The sequence below is a fragment of the Lissotriton vulgaris genome, chromosome 3_1, assembly GCF_964263255.1.
Source record: "Lissotriton vulgaris chromosome 3_1, aLisVul1.2, whole genome shotgun sequence".
NCBI classification, from domain to species: Eukaryota; Metazoa; Chordata; class Amphibia; order Caudata; family Salamandridae; genus Lissotriton; species Lissotriton vulgaris.
The window spans coordinates 1,825,944,164-1,825,966,833 of NC_141689.1; the positions used below are offsets into that span (position 1 = coordinate 1,825,944,164).

At 45.6% G+C, this 22,670-nt stretch overlaps 1 protein-coding gene across 1 annotated transcript in view; it reads right to left on the bottom strand.

The window, feature by feature from the left end:
• Positions 1–992: 992 nt before the first annotated feature.
• The window catches only part of PRMT9 (protein arginine methyltransferase 9), a 353,591-nt gene continuing 331,913 nt past the window's right edge, over positions 993–22,670 (bottom strand). The window contains exon 12 of the mRNA XM_086962269.1: positions 993–1,993. Coding sequence (XP_086818395.1) covers positions 1,769–1,993 — 225 coding nt within the window. The 3' untranslated portion in view covers positions 993–1,768. The remainder of the gene's footprint in view (positions 1,994–22,670) is intronic.

Genomic DNA, 22,670 nt, shown 5'->3' on the forward strand with positions numbered 1-22,670 from the left:
AGTAAATGTACATCTAAAAATAGGAATACTGTGGGTGTAAATAGGTACAGTGTTTGTTCTTCATAAAGTGTAGGTTTTAGAATGTGTCACCTGGGTCACAATGCAAGTATTAATAATAAATTCATATGGTAGACATGTTATGGTCATGTAAATACAACTTTCCAAATTAAGAAAAATAAGTATCTGCGTATTCAGCAACAAAAAAGCTCACACCTAAATGATGTATACAAACATGAATATGTTTTTCTTTCTTAGCAATGTGGAGTACGGTAACCTGTATAACAGAACAGATTTTTGAAAGATGCCTTTGGTAATAGCGAAGCATACAGTGTATTATCACTTCATATACAGCAACATTATTCCATGTACTAACTAATGTTTGCTTTTGAGGGACAATAGTGCTTTGAAATATCAAACACAAGTGTTCTGCTCAAGCACAGAAATATACAGTAATGGATGTTTGTCCGGTTCATGTCAAAGTTCATGTAAAACAAATGCAACATTGCTAACTAGGCAAACTCAAACCAGTAAATATCTTTACAAGGGTGATAGTCAGTTGATGTGGATATTGCATTTTGTCCCTCACATCGATGTAGTAAACCTCCCTTTTCCAAACACAAAACGTATGTCTAGAATTTCAGAGTCCATAAAACTCTACTACATTAAATATATCTTCCAATCATAAGGAGAATTGTAATGGAAGAATAATCAGTGAAACTATTTCAAACAAAAAAACTGAGAAAAATGCATATGTTATGGTCCTCATGCAAAACAAAAAAGGACAAACATTTTAAAGTAAGAAATGAGTTGAGAGAACCATGTCTATCAAAAAAATCATCCTTAACATAACTCAATTGTGAAGGCTGCAGCATTCACAAACTTGCTGTAGGCATGGCTAAAGCTTATCTCTTCTAAGTTGTGTTTGCTCATGTTCATAGTTTAAACATGATTCTTAACAAGACAAGTCAGCAAAGTCAGCAAATTAAGATCTGTTCTATTTAACCAATTACGGGTATAATTTATAAATATTTGCGAGTTCAAACATGACTGGAATGTTTTGATAACTACATTTTAACGAACAAAGGAAAATTAAAGGTTCTTCACCTGAAATTAATAGAATTAGCAATGAACACAAGCATTAAAATTATGAACATTATCAGTAACCTTGCCTATATTTCTACACCATATTTGTCAGTTTATAAGTTGCTAGGTAAAACTACAAAACCATAAATCCACATAACGAAAAATATGCCTAAAGGAAAAAAATCACTCTCTTCCATAAAGACATTTAATGCAACAACATAAGCACTGTTCGGCACATCACATGCCATGTACATTTCTTGAAACATTTTAAAGCTCACATGAACTTTAAAATATATATGTAGGGCTCAGACGTTTGTTTGTTAAAAGAATAAGAAAGAAAATAGGAGGCAAGGGTTTCCGTTTATATGGGTGGATAAAAAATGCATTTTATCCTCCCTTACCATCAAACATAGATGGGAACTCTCAACACTAGATCTATACTTCAGAAAACAGGTGTAGCAGGAAGGTAATTCAATCCATAAGACATCCTGCAAACAAAGCTACCCCAGTGAAGACAACCAAGCACTAAATCACATAGGTTTGGTCATGATATGTAGTCCAATATCCAATAAAACTTTAATCTCAATTCAGGCTGGAAAGGTAGTGATAAAAGTGAAATCCAAACTTAAAACAATACTTGAACAACACGCTGTGGTATTTTCCCAAAGCCAAAAAGTGGAGTTTATCATAAGGGATGGTTCTTCACCGTAATGTTGACACTACTTTTTTGGTACTGAACAGCAAGCAGAAGTACATCTCCCACAGTCACTGGTATAGGCTGATCCAAAACTACTGCTGCTTGTTTCCAGTGTGAAGATTCGCTAGAGGTATCCAAGCTAACTTCTTCATCCAGGTATAAATGGTACCAAAATGGAACAGCAGTGACATGGCCAGATTTACAAACCTCCACCTGAAATAATAAAAGCATTGTTTTACAATGAGGTAATGAACAACTTGCAACCTTAAGTATTCTTGCTTATATTCATGTTTTGTGTATAATCACGCTGAGTAGCCAGGAAGGATCACAGACAAAATATGTTTAATGGTGACAATGTTTTGGAGCCAGAAGAGATGATGAAAAAAGATGGTATTAAGTGAATCAATTCTTTAATTTTACATATATTTCAGGACAACTTATGAGTAAAAATGGGAAATTCCTATGCAAAAATGTATCCAAATTGCCGGGTATGAGAAAACTTAAATTGATAAAAGTGAAAACCATACAGAATTGTTAAATTGTGGTACAACAAACAATAAAAAGCAGAATGAGAAAGAAGACCTGGCAAACAGAAGCTTCCTACAGATAGTCTGACATATAATTTCTTAAATAAAATATTTACTTGTAATCTTATAGAACCCAGAGGTCTCTAAAATCTCATCGTTGCTTGCAGGAAACCCATCAATTATTGCAGCATAAGCCTAAGTAGTTCTCCTAGATAGACTAAGACAGATTTTCTTTTGCTTCGAAAAAAGATACCCTCACAACCGAGAAAAAAGAAGTCCTTTGGAACTCCCTTCCCATTCAACTGAAACTCATTACCAACCATTTATCCTTTCGCAAAAACCTTAAGACTCACCTTTTTTCTTCCAACTAATCAGTTTATGATTCACTATTTCTGTTTATGATCAGACTTGGGTCAAATGTACTTGTTTCCATCATAAGCTCAGAGATATCCCTCTGGGGATCGAGTCAGGCGCTATATAAGCACATAAATAAATAAATAAATAAATAAATGTACAGATTTAAATAAATGATTTCATCATACTTTTCCATTTTTCTTTATCCTCTAGCCAACCAATAGGCTCAAAACCAAAGCCAATGATGCTTTTAATGTCCACATTCAAAGATTGACTAGTCACTGAGTATATCGCTTTAACATCTTCCCAAAAATCTACAACCTCACAGCATTTAATGACTAAATGTTGTAAGAACTTTCTGCTGTGTCACATGAAGACAAGCTTTCATTAGTGCTCCTGTATTTATCTGCATTTTGCAGTGCAAAATTTAGATTTTTTCACAGCCTGGTGGGCAGAAAATCTGGATTTTATTAAAGACATTGAGGCCAAGATTATGCAAATTCTCCTTTATTGCCACAGCTCAGAAGTAACAATGAAGAGAATAAAGACCTCAAACCAACATTATAATACAGCATAAAGTGCATGAACACACATCCATCTTCCTTCTTTGTTATATTGAAGCTGCGAAGAAGGAAACATAGCTTGAAATGTCGAAGAAACTTCTTAAAGTAAATGGAATCCAAAGGAGGAATATTCTGACAGAAAAATGAGACATAATAAAGTCAAAGAGTAAACCCAGGGCAGGATAAGAGGTGGGATAATCTTAGCCTCCGTGTCTTTAATAAAATCCAGATTTTCTGCCCACCAGGCTATGAAAAATCTAAATTTTATGGCACGACATGGAGGCTGACATTATGCAAGTTCAAAGTGAATTAAGCACATTATCAATCACATTATTGATTGGTCCGAAATAACATTTTTTAAACATACTCTCATTCGACCAAGCAGCAGCTATAAGAATATCTTGGAGGCCTCCACTCAACATAAAGGCTTTAGAAGCCGAGGCACCTCTGAGGGAGTGAGCAACAAAGATAGAAACATCCAGACCACTCTCACGCATCACTAATTTCACCCAACTTGCAAGCGTGGGAGAGGAGGCCGCTTTATGAGAGAATCCGAGGGAGATCAGAAGTTGACTCTCATCCCCTCTCAAGGGGGCAGTTCTCTTTTCATACTCTTTTCGACACTTAAGATAAGTGTCTTTCTTAAGATAAAAACAAACTCCTTCAGGCTGATAAGCTCTGGAAGTAATGTCCAAGGCCTTAACATCAGAGGTTCGTCTAAAAGAGATTAAACAAAGTAGGACAGTAAGCTTGAAAGAGATACTTTAAGGGAAAGGTTAGCATTGTCACCCCAGGAGCAGTGGCGGCTGGTGACATTTGAAAGTGGTGAGGCGTAAATGTTGGGGGCAAGTGGCCTATGGCGAGCGCAGGTAGCGCGCGAGCCCTACTGGCATAAGGGATTCCACCTTATGAAAATTTTGAAAAAACAGTTGGGAAATGGTGCATTTTTAAGCAAATCTGAGAAAGCAAGAAAGTTACTAAAGTACCTCAGCGTTTCTCTCCTCCACCTTAAAGCCTTCGCTATCCCTTAGTCTCTCTCTCCTCTACCTCCAAGCCTCTGCTCTCTCTCCTCCACCTCCAAGTTTCAGCTATTCCTTGGTCTCTCTCTCCTGCACAACTAAGGCTCTGCATTCTCTAAGTCTCTTTCCAACTCAAAGGCTCTGCGCTCTCTCTCCTTCTCTCCTTTCGCCACCTTCAAGTTTCTGCTCTCCCTCACCTCCGAGTTTCTGCTCATCCTCAGGCCTTTCTCTCATCCAACTCCAAGCCCCCACTCTTCCTCAGTCTCTTGTTCCCAGGACCCTGCTGTCCAACATACCAGGCAAGAAAATATATACTGTAGTGTACACATGCCCTTTACACACAAACAAATTCCCTTCAGGGCTGAAGTTGCTCTCCTCAAGTAGAAAATATACCCACAAGCCACCTGTACTGCCTGCTGGTTTCCTCTTGTTCTTAGCCCTTCATAACAGGCAACCAGGAACAATGCGTGATGAGGGGGCACTTCTATTGTGCTTAAGTAAGTAACTTGTTCTGAAGTGCATCTTGCCTTGCCTGCGAGCCTCAGCTTTATGCTTATAAACAAGGGGGGGGGAGGAGGGGGGGAGAGGGGAGAGAGAGAGAGAGGAGAGAGTGGAGAGAGTGGAGAGAGAGAGGAGAGAGGAGAGAGAGATATTGATTGGTGCTGTTTTGTGTGTGGCTGCAGCCGATGGGGGTGTGCGTATGATTGGAACTTGTGTATGTAACCAGAGCCGAAGTAATCATGATCTTAAATAATGCGAACCCCATTCTAAAGCGACACTCCTCAGCTTGTGGAAATTCATTTTGATATTTTTAAAAGAGGACGGGCCCCTAAAAGACAACATACATGCACTGTGTGTTTTTTTTTTTAGTGGTATGGTTGTACTTTTGTTAGTCATTTTGAGTACGAAATTTACTCCGAAGCCTAAAATAACATCCAAGTGATTTGTTTACTTGGAGGGAGAGCTCTTTAAGCCAAGCAGCACGTTGAAGAACTAGGCCCTATGAGGCAGAGCAGTTGGCATGGAGTAACATAGCAAGTCCCTAAGACCCACGATTAAAAATAGGTTTAGTGAGCAAGCTGCAGGTCATACGTGAATCCTGTCACTCCTGTCATTGGTATAACAATGGAAAAAGGCAGTAAAAAATGTCTCAGTTTTTCCGAAATACAATACAATGTATTGTCATTTTTCTGAAGCAATCTATAACTGTATATGAGTGGATGAACGGGATAAATTATAGAGCCTGCATCGTGAAGAAAACCACCTGTTCCGTCTGGAGCGGCAGCTCAGCAGTGGGATAATTGCATTTCCGGGATAAGAGGAGCTAGTCGTGTGTACCACAATGGTAGGGGGTCGCGCAGGGGTGGGGGCCAGGCCGGGGAGAGCTTTAAAATAAAATAAAAAACTTACCGGACCGGGTCAACGTCGTCTCTGCTCCGGTCCCAGGGTCCTGTTGGTTGGCGCCTACAAACAGCTGCGACGTCACTGCTGGCAAACCCTCTTAGAGCAGGGCTGTTCACCGCCCTGCGCCTGCCCATTAGGAGACCGAGGTTTGAGCCTTTGCTCAACCCTTGCTCTCCTAATGGGCATGCGCCAGCATGCCAGACACTAGTGCGCATGAGAGGGCACGGAGGAAACATTTGCCCTCCGTCCCCACTCATGCGCACTTGTGTTGTGCTGCCTGCCCCATGTCTGACAATCATGTCAGTCAACATGATGTTGGACCGCCCACCCCCTTCAGACTCTGAAGGGGGTGGGCAGTCTGACGTCATGCTTGATTGACATGATTGATTGTCAGTTCTCCCTAGAGACGCTGAGGGAGCTGCGGGCGTGGATGGCTTGTGGGGCAACGCCCCAGCCTCCTTAATGGACCCACCACCACTGCCCAGGAGGACAAGAGTTGTAAAACATTTCTTACGTCCCATAAAGCTGTATATATAGGGGTTGGAGGATAAGCATACTTCTCATAAATTTCATTGTCAAAAGGTTTTGTCCCACCGAGACACCATCAATTAGCGAATCTATATACAATAACTGTCCTGTAAGGTAGCCCAGAAGCAAAAAGTTCTGATAAAAAATTAACTACGTGAACTAAATCAGTTGAAATAGGATCGTGGTGTTGTTTAATACACCAGCGAACCCATTTATCCCACGCCAGTCGATATGCTTTCCTAGTTCCCGGTGCGCAGGATTCCAAAATAAGTTGGAAAGCATTTTGCGAAAGTCCAGGGATTTTCCATTGACGCCTGAAATCCTCCATGCCGTCAGAACCAGAAGTCCTTGATCTATGACAGGGTGCGGTTCGCCCTCTGGACCCACAAGAATTTCCCTGAAAGGTGGAATGAGAATCGGAAAGTCTACGGACATCTCTAGAATGGATGGGAACCATGCTCGCGACCTCCAAAGAGGAGATATTACTACAATGTCCTGTGCGTAACGACGGGCATGTAGGAGAAGGTGTGGAAGCATGACAAATGGCAGGAAGGCATATGGCTTCAACCCCCGCCAGACCTGGAGGAAGGCATCCACCGCAGAAGCTTGAGGATCTGGTTTTCAGCTGAAGAAGTTTTTCAATTGCGTGTTCAGCCGGTCCGCGAAAAGATCCGTCCCGAAGGGACCCCATCTGTTTTGAATTGCCAAGAAAACCTTCCCATCCAACTAACAGTTTTGGAATCCCTGAAATTTCTCGAGAACCAATCCGCTACGCCATTGTTCAAACCAGGAATATGTTGTGCCGTAACAGAGAGTCCCTTGTTCAAACAATAGCCCCAGAATCCTTTCGCTACTTCTGTAAGACCCTTGGATCGTGGACCCCCATCTTGTTGACATACTTCCCTGCAGAGACATTGTCCATGCGCAGCATAATGCAGCATTTCACAGAATTCTGAGTGAAGCTCCGTACTGTAAAAGAACCCGCCAGGAGTTCCAAGTAATTGATGTGAAGATCCTTCTCGTCCTGAGTCCAACATCCCCCTATCGATGTGTCACCACATGTAGCGCCCCATCCTTCTAAGCTTGCATCCGACTCTATTATTAAATCTGGGGATTCTCCGAAGATGGCCCTGCCATTCCAGGCTTCCGCATTCTTGAGCCACCAAGTAAATTCCTTCCTTGAATACTGATCTAGGGAAATCTAGAGACTGGTTTGAGAGCTTTCGCTTTCAGTCTCTGAAGAGCCCTGTAGTGTAGGGGGCCTGGAAAAATTGCCTGGATGGTTGAAGAGAGGAGACCCAAGATTTTCGCCAACAGTTTCAAAGGAAAAGATTTCAATGTCAGCACCTTTCTGAGTTCCTTTCGGAGCTTTTTTATCTTTTCCCTTGGTAATTTCAACTCTGCATTCAGGGTGTTGACCATAAACCCCAGAAACTGCGTTTCTTGACTTGGAATTGTGTAGGATTTCTTTGTGTTTATCACGAATCCTAAATGTTGAAGGAAGCGAATGGCAAGATCCGTGTGGCGAGTCACCGTCGTCTTGGACTGACCCATAATAAGGATATAGTCCAGATAGATAATTAATCTCATGCCCCTTTCCCTTAACTAAGCTACCACTGAACGAAGTACCTTGGTGAAACACCAAGGGGCCGAAGAAGCCCGAACAGGAGGGTGCATTATTCCCATAATTTCCATTCCCAAGTGAACTGAAGGAACTTCCTGTGAGGTTCACAATTTGGGATAGTCAGGTAGGCATCTTTTAAATCTAGAGGAGTTAACCAGTCTCCTTTCCTTAAAATGTCCCTTAGGAGGTATATCCCTTCCATTTTGAAGTGGTGGTATGTTACCCAACCATTCAAGCTTCTCAGATTTATCACTGGTCTTTGCCCTTTGTCTTTCTTTTCGACCAAGAATATGTTGCTTACAAAACCTTTTTGTGAGCTCTCCCTTATTGCACCTTTGGACAAGAGTTCCTTGACTTCTTGGGAGACTAATTTCCTCTGTTCTTGAGAAAAGATGATCTCTCGAGGAGGTTCGGTCTGGAAGGGGAGATCTACAAACTCTATTTTGTAACCCCTGACAGTTTCTAGAACCCATGGGTCTTGAGTTATCATAGTCCAGTTCCCAGAGAAAAGGGCTAGTCTCCCTCCCACCTTTATAGGGGTATCTAAAGGGTCTTAGAAGATTCTTACCTGTGGAGAAACCTCTGTTTCTTCTTTCATCCCGGAAAGGTCTTGAACGGTTTCTCTGCCTCTGCGGGAAGAAGGACTGTCCCCCATAAAACGAAGACTGTTTGGAATCTGGAGGCACGTCCCGGAAAGGGTCTAGAGGATGACTGTCCATGACCGTAGAACCGACCCCACGTTCGCCCGGCCCTTCCAAAAATGTTATCCTGAAAAAACACTTTCTTTATGTTGCTTGCGACTTCTGGATAGAACTGAAGGCCCCCACATACTTGGCCATATCTCGGATGAAATCCTCCCCAAAGAGGAGACCTTGAGAAGAGTGGCCACCGTCCTTATTTGCAAGTTCAATCAGTTTCAGGTCAATTTTAAGAAGAATCCCTTTACGACGTTCATTGGAAATAGCAGTATTATTTCCAATCAGGCAGATGGTCCTCTGGACCCACTGACAACTCTTTAGGGTCTACAGGTATGCCACCAATGTAGGCATTCTCAGCTATCTCGAAACATTTTGTTAGTGGACCAATTGTGTCCAGAAGGCGATCTTGACACGATCTGAGGCTTTTATCAATCCCTTTTCTAGGGTCCTTGGCTATAAAGGCCACGACATTAGGGTCAAGTTCAGGGGTCATAGCGACCTTATCCAGAAGGGACGGCGTGGGCACTCAGATCTTAGTCTTGATCTGATCTCCTTGGAGATTTCTCTTCTCAGCCAGAAGCTGACATAATCGGCAACATGTTGGGAGGGGAACCACTCCGGGGACAGAAGGGGATCGAACAAACTCCCCGAAGGGGTCAGTAAACTCCATTTTCGATCCTGAGGCCTTACTTGCCTCTTCCGAACTCCCCAAAGCTTTGACCCCTTGACTTTCATTTTCCGAGTCAAAATCTGATGAGGAGGAGATATGAATTTCTGCCTCATCCTCCTCATCAGTCTCAATGTGGATAGGGGGTTCAGAGCTTGACCCCCGCCCTTACATGATGCCCGAGGCACCGGTCTGGTCTCCGCCTGGAAAACGTGAGACATGTGTCTTCCCACTTCTCTTAGACCTCCTGGTCATGTCTGTAGGGGGGATCAGTTGCGGTTCTTTTTTTGGGGGCATTAGCTGCCCTTTCCTTTGCCCCCAAAGAATGTGCAGTACTAGTAGAATGCCATGACCGCGCCAGCATTTCAAATTCCTTGTTAATCGTGTCATTAAAAGAATTCATGGCCTTAGAAACCATAGACTCAAGCTTACCCTCAAGGTTGGGATTCAGGGTTAAGAGACATTGAAGGGTATGTAATGTCTTTTTCAGTCAAATCGAATTTGAAATATAAAGTTAGGCAGAGGAGGGGTTAAATAGGGGCCCGGCGTAGAAAAAACGAAGTTAATGGAGTGGTAGCTTTGCGTCGAGTCAACAGCAGCAACTGTCAAGTTGTTGTGTGCTGTTGACATGGCACACAACAACTGTGTGGGCGTCGGTTGCTAATGGTCTTTCCTCTAAGGCCCTGTCCCAGCAATGCGCGATAGAAGAGCGAGTTGCGGGGGGAAAATCAGTTCTGACCTTCATGTTGTTGGTTTGAAATACTTAGCCCTCACATTTGTTGTTACAGGTGTCCGCCCACACCGCTGGGGTTACATGAATGTAATGTAACTTAGCTCCCTCCCTTCACCTTCCCGTCCTGATGAAGACCCGTCCATGAGGATATCAATTGCCCTTCGTATCCTTGGGTCGAAACGTCGACAATCTCCCCCTCGTCTTGGAGCCTGCATCTTTTGTGCCCCTGCCCACTCACCCCTCTGAAAATACTAAGCAACGAGCAAATTGATCGCCGCAAAGACAGCAAAAAAGATAGACTTTTTTTTGCATAATAACCATTGAGGGCAGGCTCTTGTTGAACCACGCCAAGGATTATCTTTTTTTTTTTTGTAAAATTTTTTATTTTGCATATAACAAAAAGGAAAAGAAACACAAGAAAGCCGCACCGAGGTGTGCCGCACATGTTCCCACACAGTGGGAAAAGAAGCAAATAAAACGGTGGTAACGCTACATCGCAAAGATAAAGATCAGTCAATCAGTCCAGGTACCTGCTGAAAAAAAAAAACCATAAGGAAAAGCCACATAGGAGCTGAGGCTTGCGAAATCAAAATGTCCCACCAAGCAGGTCTTCGGGCTACACAATAGCCATGGTAATGCACCATCCGGTGAAAGTAGGCACCTCGGTTGCAACACAGGGAGGAAAGAGAAAAAACAACTCCCCAGTCCCCCAGTCCCCCCCCCCCCCCATAACGGTGACGCATACATACTCCATTCACTCAGCAGGCACTCTAAATTTGGAAGAGGTGCAAGGATCTCAATGATGCTGGGCAAACAGCCGAAGGTAAGCCAGTAGATAGGAAGGTTACCAAGGGACCCCACACGTGCTTAAAGTTCTTGTAGTTACCGAGGAAGATGTCCGCCATTCTTTCCAGGCTCAAAAGCCTCCATAGTCTCGCGTGCCAAAGGGAAATCGCTGGCGCCTCCTTCCGTTTCCAAGCCGCCGCCAGCGTGAGCTTGGCTGCCCCCAAGCACAGCCACAGAATCTTTTTATCCGCGCGCGTCTGGTGTTCAAGACCGGGGTCCCGCAGGCCCAAGAGCACAAAGGCCATAGAGTCCTCAATAGGATATCGGAGGATATCCTTGATATGGGAAAGAATTTCATCCCAGTACGGCCTGATTACCGGGCAATCCCACCAAATGTGGCGGAAGTCCCCCAGAAGTCCGCATCCCCTCCAGCACTTATCCGAGGCAGCCGGATAGATACGGTGGAGCCGCGTCGGAACCATATACCACTGCGTGAGAGTCTTTAAGTGAGCCCATGACCCTCAATTGGGCAGCCTTATAATAGAGGTGCAGGTCCGGGAGACCAACCCCACCCTCCGACCGAGGCCGGCGCATAACTGTGAAGGGCAGACGGGCTCGGCCCCCTTGCCAGATAAATTTCAGTATCTGCGTTGGAAGCTGTCGGAAGTAGGCGCTATCCAGCGGAATAGGTAAGGCCTGGAACAGGTACAAGTATTTGGGGAGAAGGACCATTTTAATCGCATGTATCCTACCTAACCAGGACAGGAATTTAGGTTTCCACCTCTCCAATTCTGCCCGGGTCTTCGTCAGGAGGGGCGGGAAGTTGGCCGCGAACAGCTTACCCACCGTCGGAGTCAAGCGTACTCCCAGATAAACAATCGAGCCGGAAGCCCATGCCAATGGTGTCAGCGCCCGCACCTGAGCAACGTCAGATTGCGATAAAGTCAGTTTCAAAATGTAAGACTTGCCATAGTTTACTTTAAATCCGGCCACACCCGCAAATTCAAGCAAAATATCCCTAACGCAGGGCAAGGAACCAGCCGGATCCGCCACCGAGAGCAGGACGTCGTCCGCGAAGAGCGAGATTTTATGTTGCTCTCCCGTGAACGGTATGCCCTTCACGCCCTCATGTTCCCTCACCGCCATCGCCAGAGGCTCAATACTGAGCGCGAATAGCAAGGGAGAGAGGGGACACCCTTGTCTGGTGCCCCGCGAGTGTGGAAAGAAGGCCGATAGGTGGCCATTCACCGCCACTCTCGAGCGTGGGCTGCAAAAGTTCGCCTTTACCATAGTGATGAACTTGTCAGAAAAGCCGAAGGCCAGTAGTGTATTAAACAGAAAGCCCCAATCCACTCGGTCGAATGTTTCTCCGCGTCCAAACCCACCAGCACAGCCGGTATGCGGAACCTGTCTGCTTTTTCGATGAGGTGGACCACTCTACGGGTATTATCGTGGGTCTGGCGACCTTTAATAAAGCCAGACTGGTCTGGGTGGATAATCGCCGGCAGCAGATCCTGTAGGCGGCCCGCCAGAATCGCCGAGTATAGTTTGGCGTCAATGTTAAGCAAAGCTATGGGGCGAAACGAAGCACAATGCTCTGGGTACTTCCCTGGTTTCGGCAAGACCGTAATCACCGCCTCGGCCAGGGTCCCTGTGTTCACTCCGGACTACGCCATTTCGTTAAAGAGAGCAATCAAAAAGTCACACAGCTCGGTAGCATACGTCTTGTAAAAGACCGCAGTGTAACCATCCGGACCCGGGGCCTTGTGTAATTTCAAATTTTTGATGGCGGAGAGAACCTCTTCTCTAGAAATTGGTGCCTCCAACAGGTCGTTCCATTCTCTAGATACTCGTGGTAACGGCAAACGACGTAGGAACTCCCTCTGCGTTACCGCATCCAGGTCGTCACCCGTATACAACTCGGCATAAAAGCGCCCAAAAATGTCCGCCTTCGTTCCATCCCGGTGTTGCAACACACCTGCAGCATCTCTGATCCCTCCTATGTATTCCCGCTCCCTCCTTTCCCGCAGTTGCCGCGCCAGATGTTTACCAACCTTGTTACCGCATGAATATGACTGTCGCCCCAGTCGCAAAAGCGTAAGCTCGGCCCTATTGGCATAGTGCGCCTTTAATTTGCCCCTCACTGCCGTCAGCAGGCGAAGAGTCACCCTCGAGGGGTTGAGTTTGTGAGCACGTTCGAGCTCGACCACCTCAGCCTCCAAGGCCTCACGTTCCTTCCTCCGCAAGGCGTTAATCTGCGAATTGAGTCCCAGGCATGTGCCCCTGATCGTAGCTTTAAAGGCGTCCCATGTGGTCGACAGTGAGGTGTCCGACGGGGGATTAAGGTCAAAGAATTCTCTGATAGCGAGTCGCAACGCTTGATGAGATATATCGTCCCTGATTACCGACGCCGGGAAATACCACTTCCGATGCGACGCACCAGTTGGCGACCAACGAAGGTTAAGCACAAAGAGACTGTGGTCCGAAACAGAGATTGGAATAATGGCGGCATCCACCACGTCCCCGCGTAGGGATTGGCTAAGGAAAATGAAATCCAACCGGGAATATGAATTATGCACGTGGGAGAAAAATGTGTAATCCTTTGTGGTAGGGTGGAAAAACCGCCAGCCATCAACTAGCCCCAGCTCCCCCACCCCTTACTGTGTCGAAGCAGAAAACACTCCCGTACCCGCCCTATGGCCCCCTGAGCTGTCCAAATCCTTGTCCCACACCAGATTAAAATCCCCCAGCAAGAACAAATGACCCTCTGCAAAGTCCCCAACCTTCAACAACAGATCCTGCAAATACTTATTCTGACCCACGTTGGGTAAATACACCACCACCAAAGTGCACAGTCGACCTTGAATAAGCCCTTTGACCATCAGCCAACGACCCTCCTTATCGTGACGGACCTCCACAGGCTGAAAGTGCAGCGCAGCTCGGAAAAGGAGTGCTACCCCCCTGTGTTTCGTAGCGGCGGAAGACCTATATATAATGGGATAAGCCTTATGGCGGAGCCGCATCTCATCTTTCCGCGCTAAGTGGGTTTCTTGCAACCCCACAATGTCAAGGTGATGATCCACCACATATTCCCACACCTTCTGCCTCTTCTGTGGCGAATTCATGCCCTTAACATTCCATGTCCCTATGCTAATCGGCATTACAGAGTTGGACCCAAAGAATCTCTCCTGTCACTCCAATTGTCCCCCTCCCCATACATAGACAACCCCCGATACAAAGGACGCCCAGGAGGTCCGCCACTCTCCCCCCTCCGCAATCCAAAACTCGCCAGCCAACCACAACAATGTTATTCACAGTGCCATTTCGCACGCATATCCGCAGCCATTCATCCAGCAGTACCCCATTCCCACCGCCATGGGACCCCCCCCAACACCCCAAACTCCCCAACTCCCACCACCCCCCCCAGTCGAAAAACAACCAATAGAAGGCACAAAAGCAAAATTGTGAAAGCAAAGACAGTACTCATCGTGTCCAGAAGGCCGGAGTCCGCAAGGGGCCTTCCTTTCAGGAAGCAGGCTGGGGGGACTAATACAATATCCCCCATGGCCACAGTCGAGGGAGTCTCCTCCAAGAGTACATTCATACCCCCAGACCAGAAGGCCAGAACCCCTCCGGCGCCGATCCATCAGCAAGAAAGAGGTCACGCCGCTCCGGAGCTTTGCTGCGTATCAGCCAATGTGGCCGAAGCCACCGATGCCACCGGGTTGCCCCGCTCCTGCAGGCTGGTAGTGAGGTTCGGTCGCCGCCGATCAGGGGAAGCGCCCACCCTGTGCCAGGAAGACGAGCGGTGGCGCCTCTGAGATAGAGAAGTAGCTGCTTCCTGCGAAGGCGGTACATCCTCCAGGCCCAGAAGATCCTTCGCCACCTGGAGCGAGCGAATCTGCGCGAGCCGATTCTGCCACCGGAAGATGATTCGAAATGGATGCCCCCAGGAATAAGCGATGCCACGCTCTCTCAGAAAGGCAGTCACTGGGCGGAACTCCCTTCTTTTCCGCAGTGTGGAGGCCGCTAAGTCTTGATACAGCTGAGGGCGGTGGTCCCTGAACTGCAATGACGTGATCGCCCTGGCCTTGCAGAGGATACGCTCTTTCACCTGAAAGTCAAGGACACATACAAGAATATCAGGAGGGGGCGCCCCCGCGCCTGGGCAACCCCACTCTATGCACCCTGTCCATCCGAATTTCCTGCGTATTCTCCTCATCCAGTATCTGGAGGAACAGGTCTTGGACATATCCACGCAGGTCTCCCGCCTCACCATCCCAGGGCACAGCCCGGATACGAATGTTGTTCCTGCGTGAACGGTTTTCTAAATCCTCCGTGTGCGTCTGTAAGTCCAGGTGCTGCTCGGTGAGGCAGATGATATCCTGCTGCAGCAAGTGCACATCATTGGCCATACTTAGATCATGGTCCTCCAGAGTCGCCACCCTCTCGCCTATACCATCCACATCCCTCCGCACCCACCGTAGATCGGAGGCCAATTGCGCTCGGAGCTCGGAGATGTCTTCCTTAATGGAGGCAAAGAGTTCGGTCATGAAAGCCTTCGTCGCCGGTGCTTCATCGTCCGATTGCTTCGAAGATCCGCTAGCTCCAGGGGATGCCGGCTGCTGGGAAGATTTCGAAGTGCCATCCTTCCCCGGACGCCCCTTGCGCGGCACGTTAGACATGGCGACAAGCAGCACTCCACCCAGGTGCCACGCGGCCAAACAAGATGGCGGGCCCCGCTGCTCGGCTCAGTCCAGAACGTAGGCCTGTGATCCAAATGGCCAAGCTTCGAACTATAGGCCGTAGTATTTCTGAAAAACGCTCACGGCCTACACAGCAGCCCGGTATTTCGCTCCTTAGGCGTCACAGGCGAACAGAGCAAAGCTCAAGCTTGCGGATGACCCAAAGTCCAATGGCGGCAATGCATGAACGCCGCCGCTATCCCGTAGGTCGCGTCCTCCTCATACGTGGATCCGGCCTCACCGGAGCCCGCCAGCCTGGTACCGCTCACCACCACCAGTCTCGGACAAGGTGACAGCCACCGCCCAATCTCACCGCCACCGGCGTTCAGATGTCTCGGGCCTCCTCTCGGCGAGCTCCGCCGGCCGTTGTGAAACCCACTCCGCCAAGCCTCTCGGGCCCGCTCCACACCACAAGCTAGAGGACTCCAAGCCACTCCTGCAGCAAGATCCTCCGCCCCTCCAACTCAACGCGGTTCTCCACCTTCCGCCAGCTCCGGAGCCTCCAGGCGGGTTCTTTGGAGCTCCGCCCTCCTCCTACTTCGGTTGCCAAGACCCAAGAAAGGCCGGGTCGCGCAGGCCATGAGGCTCAGTCGGTCTCGTGGGCGATCTCGGAGTCTCTCCGCCCCACCGACGGCACCAAACCTCTCCGCTATGCCAGGGGGACTTCCGCAGCACTTTGGAAGCGAAACCGCCCCCTCAGGACCGTGCTATTAGATGCTTTGTCGGATCAGCGCCGGAGCGGCTCGGAAAGGCGTCCTACTCCGCCGCCATCTACGCCAAGGATTATCTTAACCTTGGACTCAAAGACATTTTGTAATTCACCGCCCCCTGACCATCTTGGTCCTTTTCTATCTTACACGAGCACTAATTTCTCACTCTATGCACTTTTACCCTTTGGTAACCCCCTGTTCAACATAAACTGCATATTTATGTACTGTACCATGAGGAGGAATTTTATTGAGAATAAACAGTAGAGTCTTCTCTCCTCTACTTTTAAAACAATTGAAAAATTTTCTTTTTTGTGTGTTGGACATCTGTTTGTTTTGGGCTATTGTCTTTTCTCTTTTATGTTTCCAAAAATTCTTCATTGCAGGATTAATTTCGCATGTGGAATAAGAGTTGAACAAAGTTCTTTTGAAATAATATTAAAAATTGTATGTGGAGTTTACGTCTAGGACCATCATATCTGTAACACTCAATACCCAGGTCCTAGGACTTTGTTTGGGTTACCCCGTGTATAATAACGGTTGACATGGCAACGACGCACGCCCTCCGTGTGGGCGTCCGTTGCTAATGGTCTTTCCTCTAAGGCCCTGTCCCAGCAATGCGCGATAGAAGAGCGAGTTGCGGGGGGAAAGATGTCAAATGAAAACGGCGAGGGAAAGGAAGTATCCCGTGTTGCGGGAGAGCTCAGTGAATGCAGGAGAACACAGTGAATCGGAGCTAACGACAGAGGTACGTTAGAGAGAGAGCAGATGGATCAGCCTGCAGGCCCGGCACGCACAGACAGCTTTGTCGGGCGTTGCCGACCAACGGTAGGAGCCTGAGCTTGCGTCTTATTTTAAAATAATGCGTGAGGATAAAGGCTGAAAACGAAGGCAAAAGAACGAGGGAGGGGGGCGGGACCGCAAACGAGAGGGAGTCCCAGTGAAAGTATTGAGCACAGACCCAGTTTAGGTATGAGAGAGGCCCCGGGAGGGGTCAAGAGCTGATAAAGGCCCCAGTGGGGTCAAGAGCAGATAAAGGCAGAAGTGGGAGTAGAGAAAAGCAGGCAGCGCTCTATCGAGGAAGTCTCCAAAGGGAGATAGGACAGAAACAAACACTCATTGAGAAAATAAATGAGAAAAAATAAACGCATGGTAGGGTCAATAGGACTCAGTAATGTGAGACAAACAAGTACAAGAATCAGTCACAAGGAAAACATATAAAATCCATATAAATATCACAAAGTAAGCACGAATGAAATGAGGGTACTTAACTCTGTGAGCAGCAGCAACAAAGAAGGAAGATGAATGTGTGCTCATGCACTTTATGCTGTATTAAAATGTTGGCTTGAGTTCTTTATTCTCTTCATTGTTACTGCTGAGCTGTGGCAATAAAGGAGAATTTGCATAATGTTGGCCTCCGTGTCATGCCATAAAATTGGAAGACACGCCAAAGAAATTGTCAGCCTTCCCCTCACTGGGTGCCAGGCTGGGCCCCATGTGAGTAATCACCTCCTCTGTTTTCAGTCAAATGACTGGTGGGCACAACTCTCTGGAAACTCATTACCCTTCTATTTTCAGGTGTACATTATTGTTAGAGCCATATGAGACCCCATACTGAATGTGGGGTCGAAATGCCGTTGCCACATATTTAAATGCACCATTGTATTGAATAATGGTACGCTGGAAATCCCGCAAGGCACCACGTGAAGGCAAATGGAGAGAAGAAGTTCTTTGTTGGGCCGTAGCAGAGAGAGAGGCGCTACAACGCGAGGAGTATAGGGGGTTGAGAAAACATCTGATATCCCTGGAATGAGCACAACTAATAAAGCTGTTTAAGGCCGAAATAGAAGAGATGTCAGAACACTCTCAGAGTGCATGAAAAGATTGTGATGTAGATATTTGATTCCTACCCATGCAGGACCTTTGAGTAGTGGAGATGTCCCCATTCTCACTCCCCCCTCCTCCTCCCTTTCCTCGCTCCTCACCCTTCCCTTCCTTATTACCCTGTCCTTCCTTATGTGATCGGATGTGACTATCGCATAACACCGTGCACCTGGTACGGTGCAAATTGATCACAGCTGCAATAGTTCTTATTGTTGATGGATTTCTTTAAGGGGTGGGTATATGTTGGGAGGGGTGTATTGGGTATTAAGAAATTTGACACTTAGTATAATATTTTGGGATGATTCCTTATAATTTATGTTCATAGTCAAAACATGAATACAGAACTGTATGCCATCGAAACTATGAAGTCAACAGCATATGTATGTAACCTAATTACAGTTGTAACCATTGTGTCATTAGAAAAATGTAAACTTTTATAATTTTTATATTGAAATACCAGAAGTGTATCCGCCATACTCCATAAAATTTGTGTTAAAAAAAAAGTATTGAATAAAGGCAGTTTTTTCGTTGATTTTGAAACCGCAATATATGTCATAAATTGCCACCCTTGTGAAATAGGTTTTAAGTTCACTTGGGACACTGAGCACCTTTCGTCTATAGTCCTAAAATATAAATATATTATTTGCACATATATTTTTGACCTGTGTATTGCATTCTGTGTGATTGGTCTTTTTTTCAGCATCACTATACCAATAGTAACTGCCATGGTGCACCGATAATATTAAGATCCTGTCCATTGTCCACATGAACTGCAGTCTCTTTAATACATGTATAATAGGTTAAGCATGTTAGTGCTGTCAGTGTATAACAATATTTATAAATGAATATCCATGATTTTAAGAATTCAATACAAACCACATTAAAACTTTGTGATGGTACCATGCTATAAGAACCTGTATAAATACAGTGCACTGATTGACTGTTCATGGTAAACGCATCAGTTAAGCAATAGTGTTTAAAATTGCAGTGTTATAATAGAAAGTCTTTTTTTACCACTGCTAAAGCAACTTCAAGACGGGAAACCGTTTTACTGCGAAGTTTTTACATTGGATAACATTTACCACACATTTTTTACATCGAATTGACTGTTGGCATACAAGTATTAACAGCACAAGACTACCACGCATTTGAAAAGTAGGCAGTTTCTCTATGTAACAAGATGGTTCTTAGTGCCGAATATACACTTTCAGTGTGGAATACAAGATATATTATTTGTAGAATTAATTCTCTGTAAATACAGTAGAATCCTTTAAAGAAACCCAGTTTAATAATTTTCTATAAAACTAAAAACAATATACTGTTAGTTTGGATTTAAACAAATATTTTTGCATAAAACTGGGTGATTAAGTGTGTTCATAATCAGGTATTTATTAAAAATAATTAACTTCTTAAAAAGTACTTGGATATTAATTTAATATCATTTTATATGCAAAAGTTAAAACAAAATGTTATCTGGACAAGATGGTGGAGGGTTTTTCACTTCCAAGACTATTTCCGAACATATGTGGTTGAGAGTCTCTTTTTAGAGCTGTTAGAGCAATCGGAAAAGGAAGGACGAAAGGATCACAGAGAGCAGCGTGCAGGTAAGTTTGATGTATACTCTTTTAAAAATTGATAACATTTGCCGCAAAGAAAGAAGGGAGGCTTAGTAGCGTTCTAAGCAAGCATGCTCTCACAATTATACCTGTGCGCAAAATTTAAAAAATTAACTATAGGTTGCATGCATATCAGTTGCCAATTCTTGGAAGAAAACTATTAAGAGGTTACAATAATCGCTTAAATAAAAAAATTAAAAATAAAAATACGATGTAACGGTATGCGGGGTGAATGTGTACGTGGTGGAGGACATTTTCATTAACTGAATACAAATGCACACTAAAGGTATGCATGGTAATATTTGTGTTATAAAAAAATGTGTGGTAAAACTATGAGTTGCAATGACATTCAACCCTTCAAGGCCAATGAACAGGAGTCCCTGCATTCCACCAAAACCCAAGCAAGAAAAGCTCAAACTCCAGGATTGCGTGGAAAAGACTAGAAAGTCTCCCCATGTCATGTATCCATTGACCTGGGAAGCTTAGGGGGAATTATCCTGCACAAACTCAAAAGGGGATTATGTGGGTGTTGTTGCACGTCCTGCAGCCCCCAAAACACTTAAATGTCAATTGGTTGTGCCCCTGCCCACTATGTTAGCACCGCAAAAAAATATGAACGTTTTTTTAAAGGCACCCAAGAGGATTCTGGGTGCCCCTTTAGCCAGATGTCCTTTGCTCGCAGTCTCTCTTTTGACAAACAGTCTCATTCCCACTTCATTTTATTTAATAACCAGGTGCACGGCCCCAGGCAGGCATCCATTCTGTCTTCTGTTAAATGTCAGGGGAGAATGGGGGGCCTGCTACCTATGCCTGCTTCCTACACGGCAAACAACAAGCTTTACCCAGCTCCTTGATCCTGCTTCTCCTGCAGCTGGCGGAATGCTGCCTTGGCTCTCTCACTCCTGCCGAACAGCATTTGGGACTGTGTGCTCCTGGGGCCTGGCATCCCCGGGAGTAATGTAATTTTTGCAGGGCGCAACGGCACGCAATACTACTTCTTGATCCTCGAGTATGTTCATGAATCATCCCCATTCAAGAGAAGGGTCCCTGAAAGCATTTCGAATGGTTAGGTAGGGGTGCAATTTTCCTAGCGGATTCTGTCTTTATCCCTTCCTTGCCCAGGGACATGTCCAAATACAGGTACATGGCCTCACTGCATGGAGAGGCCTTTGTGTTGTGATTTATTATCCTGTTGTCCGTTCATGGACACTGTACTTGTTCCCCTGTGTCTTGTCATCAGCTGTATGTTCTGGAATGTTGCCAGATGACAGTTGATGACTGAGGCGATCGGACGCTCTCTCGGGTCCCCCCACTGACCTGAACCATTTCATGTGTTGGAATCTTGTGTACAATAAATATGATTCTTCAACATAACAACAGTGTTAAAATTCGTCCTAACAAATTGGCGACGAAGGAGGGTATCAAGCCTAAGAAGGAGCTTTGGATGCCATACGGAATGCCCTTAGCCAAGAACAGAGAGGAACTGCGTTTCTTTTTCGGCCTTTGAGTTCTACTCAAAGTTCATAGAACATTTCTCCTCGAAAATGTATGACATGAGACAATGGCTTAAAATTAAGAATAAGTTTGCTTGGACGGAAGCATGTCAAATGTTTTGTTCGCTTAAAAAGTAGATGTGCTCAGCCCCCCCACCTTAAGTAATATCGCCACTGATGCAAGCGGCAAAAGTCTGGGTGCTGTCCTCACCCAGAAAGATGCACGTGGTATGGAATGTATGATTGCTTTTGCTTCCCCTCATTAACAGCCGCTCATGAAAAGTATTTTGGTATAGAGCTGGAAGCTCAAGCATGTGTTTGGGGCTTGGAACATTTCTGGCAGTTCGTTTGGTAAAACAAGGTCATTTTACGCAGTGACCACAAGCCCTTAACTAAAGTTCTAACCACTAAAGGTATTTATGCTGCGTCCCCAAGACTTGCCCGAATGTCTGTCTGACTTTAATTAAGAAGTTCATTCCTTGTTAAGAATGTAGTGGCAGATTTCTTGAGTCGTATGCCCGTTATTCATGATTCTAGTGACAGTTCAGAGAAAGATTTCTGTGTGGCTAACATACATGAGGAATTGCATGGAATATCAATGGAAGAATAGCGAATAGAGCAAAGAAATTATGTTGTTCTACGTAAGGTGCTCGGAATGCTTTTGAGTGGGTGTCCTGGGAAAAAAGTCCATTCCCAAGGAGTTATGTCCCTTTTGGGAGATTTAACCTGAATTATCTGACTGAGGAAACATGCTGCTACTGAGAAGTGTCAAAGTCATTACTCCGTCCAAACTCAGGAGTAGAATACTGGAAATTTGGCATGAGGGACATTTAGGAATTGGTAAAACCGAGTGCAGGGTAAAGAACTGGTATTGGTGGCCCGGTGTAAACATTGCTATTGAGAGAACTGTCGGAGATTGTGTGCTGTGTATTATATCGGACAAAACGCAAGTCACTTTCAGGCCTCCTCTGTATCATATCACTTGTCCTACCATGCCATGGGAGAGAGTCGGTGTGGATATTATGGGTTCAGTTATGGACCAGGTGAGCAAGTATTTGCCACTGTCCTAATTGATCATTTTTCTAAGTGGCCAGAAATTGGATTTGTGACCAAAGCTGACGCCTGCAGTGCAGTAGAGTTTATGGACAATGTTTTCCTCAGGGAATGTTTACCTAAATGCATAGTTAGCAAACAAAAACTGTCCTCAATTCACCTCACAAATCTTTGTGGGCTTCCTTAACAGAAACAAGATCGTCAACAAAACAATGGCGGTTTATCACCCCGCTGTTAATGGCACTGTGGAACGTTTCCACCGTGTTAGCAAGGGTATTGTACAGTTAGCCCGTAACAATAATCTGGTTTGGAAACTTGAAATCCTAAAGACATTGTGGGCGTATCGCATCACATCATGTAACAGCACGGGTCACAGTCCTTTTGAACTTTGAGGGGCAGAACTCCTATATCAAAGGACAACTTGGGTTGGTTGGCAGCAGCCAGATGAGTGGATTGGTCAGCTGGCCAAGTAAGACGTAAACTGGAGGA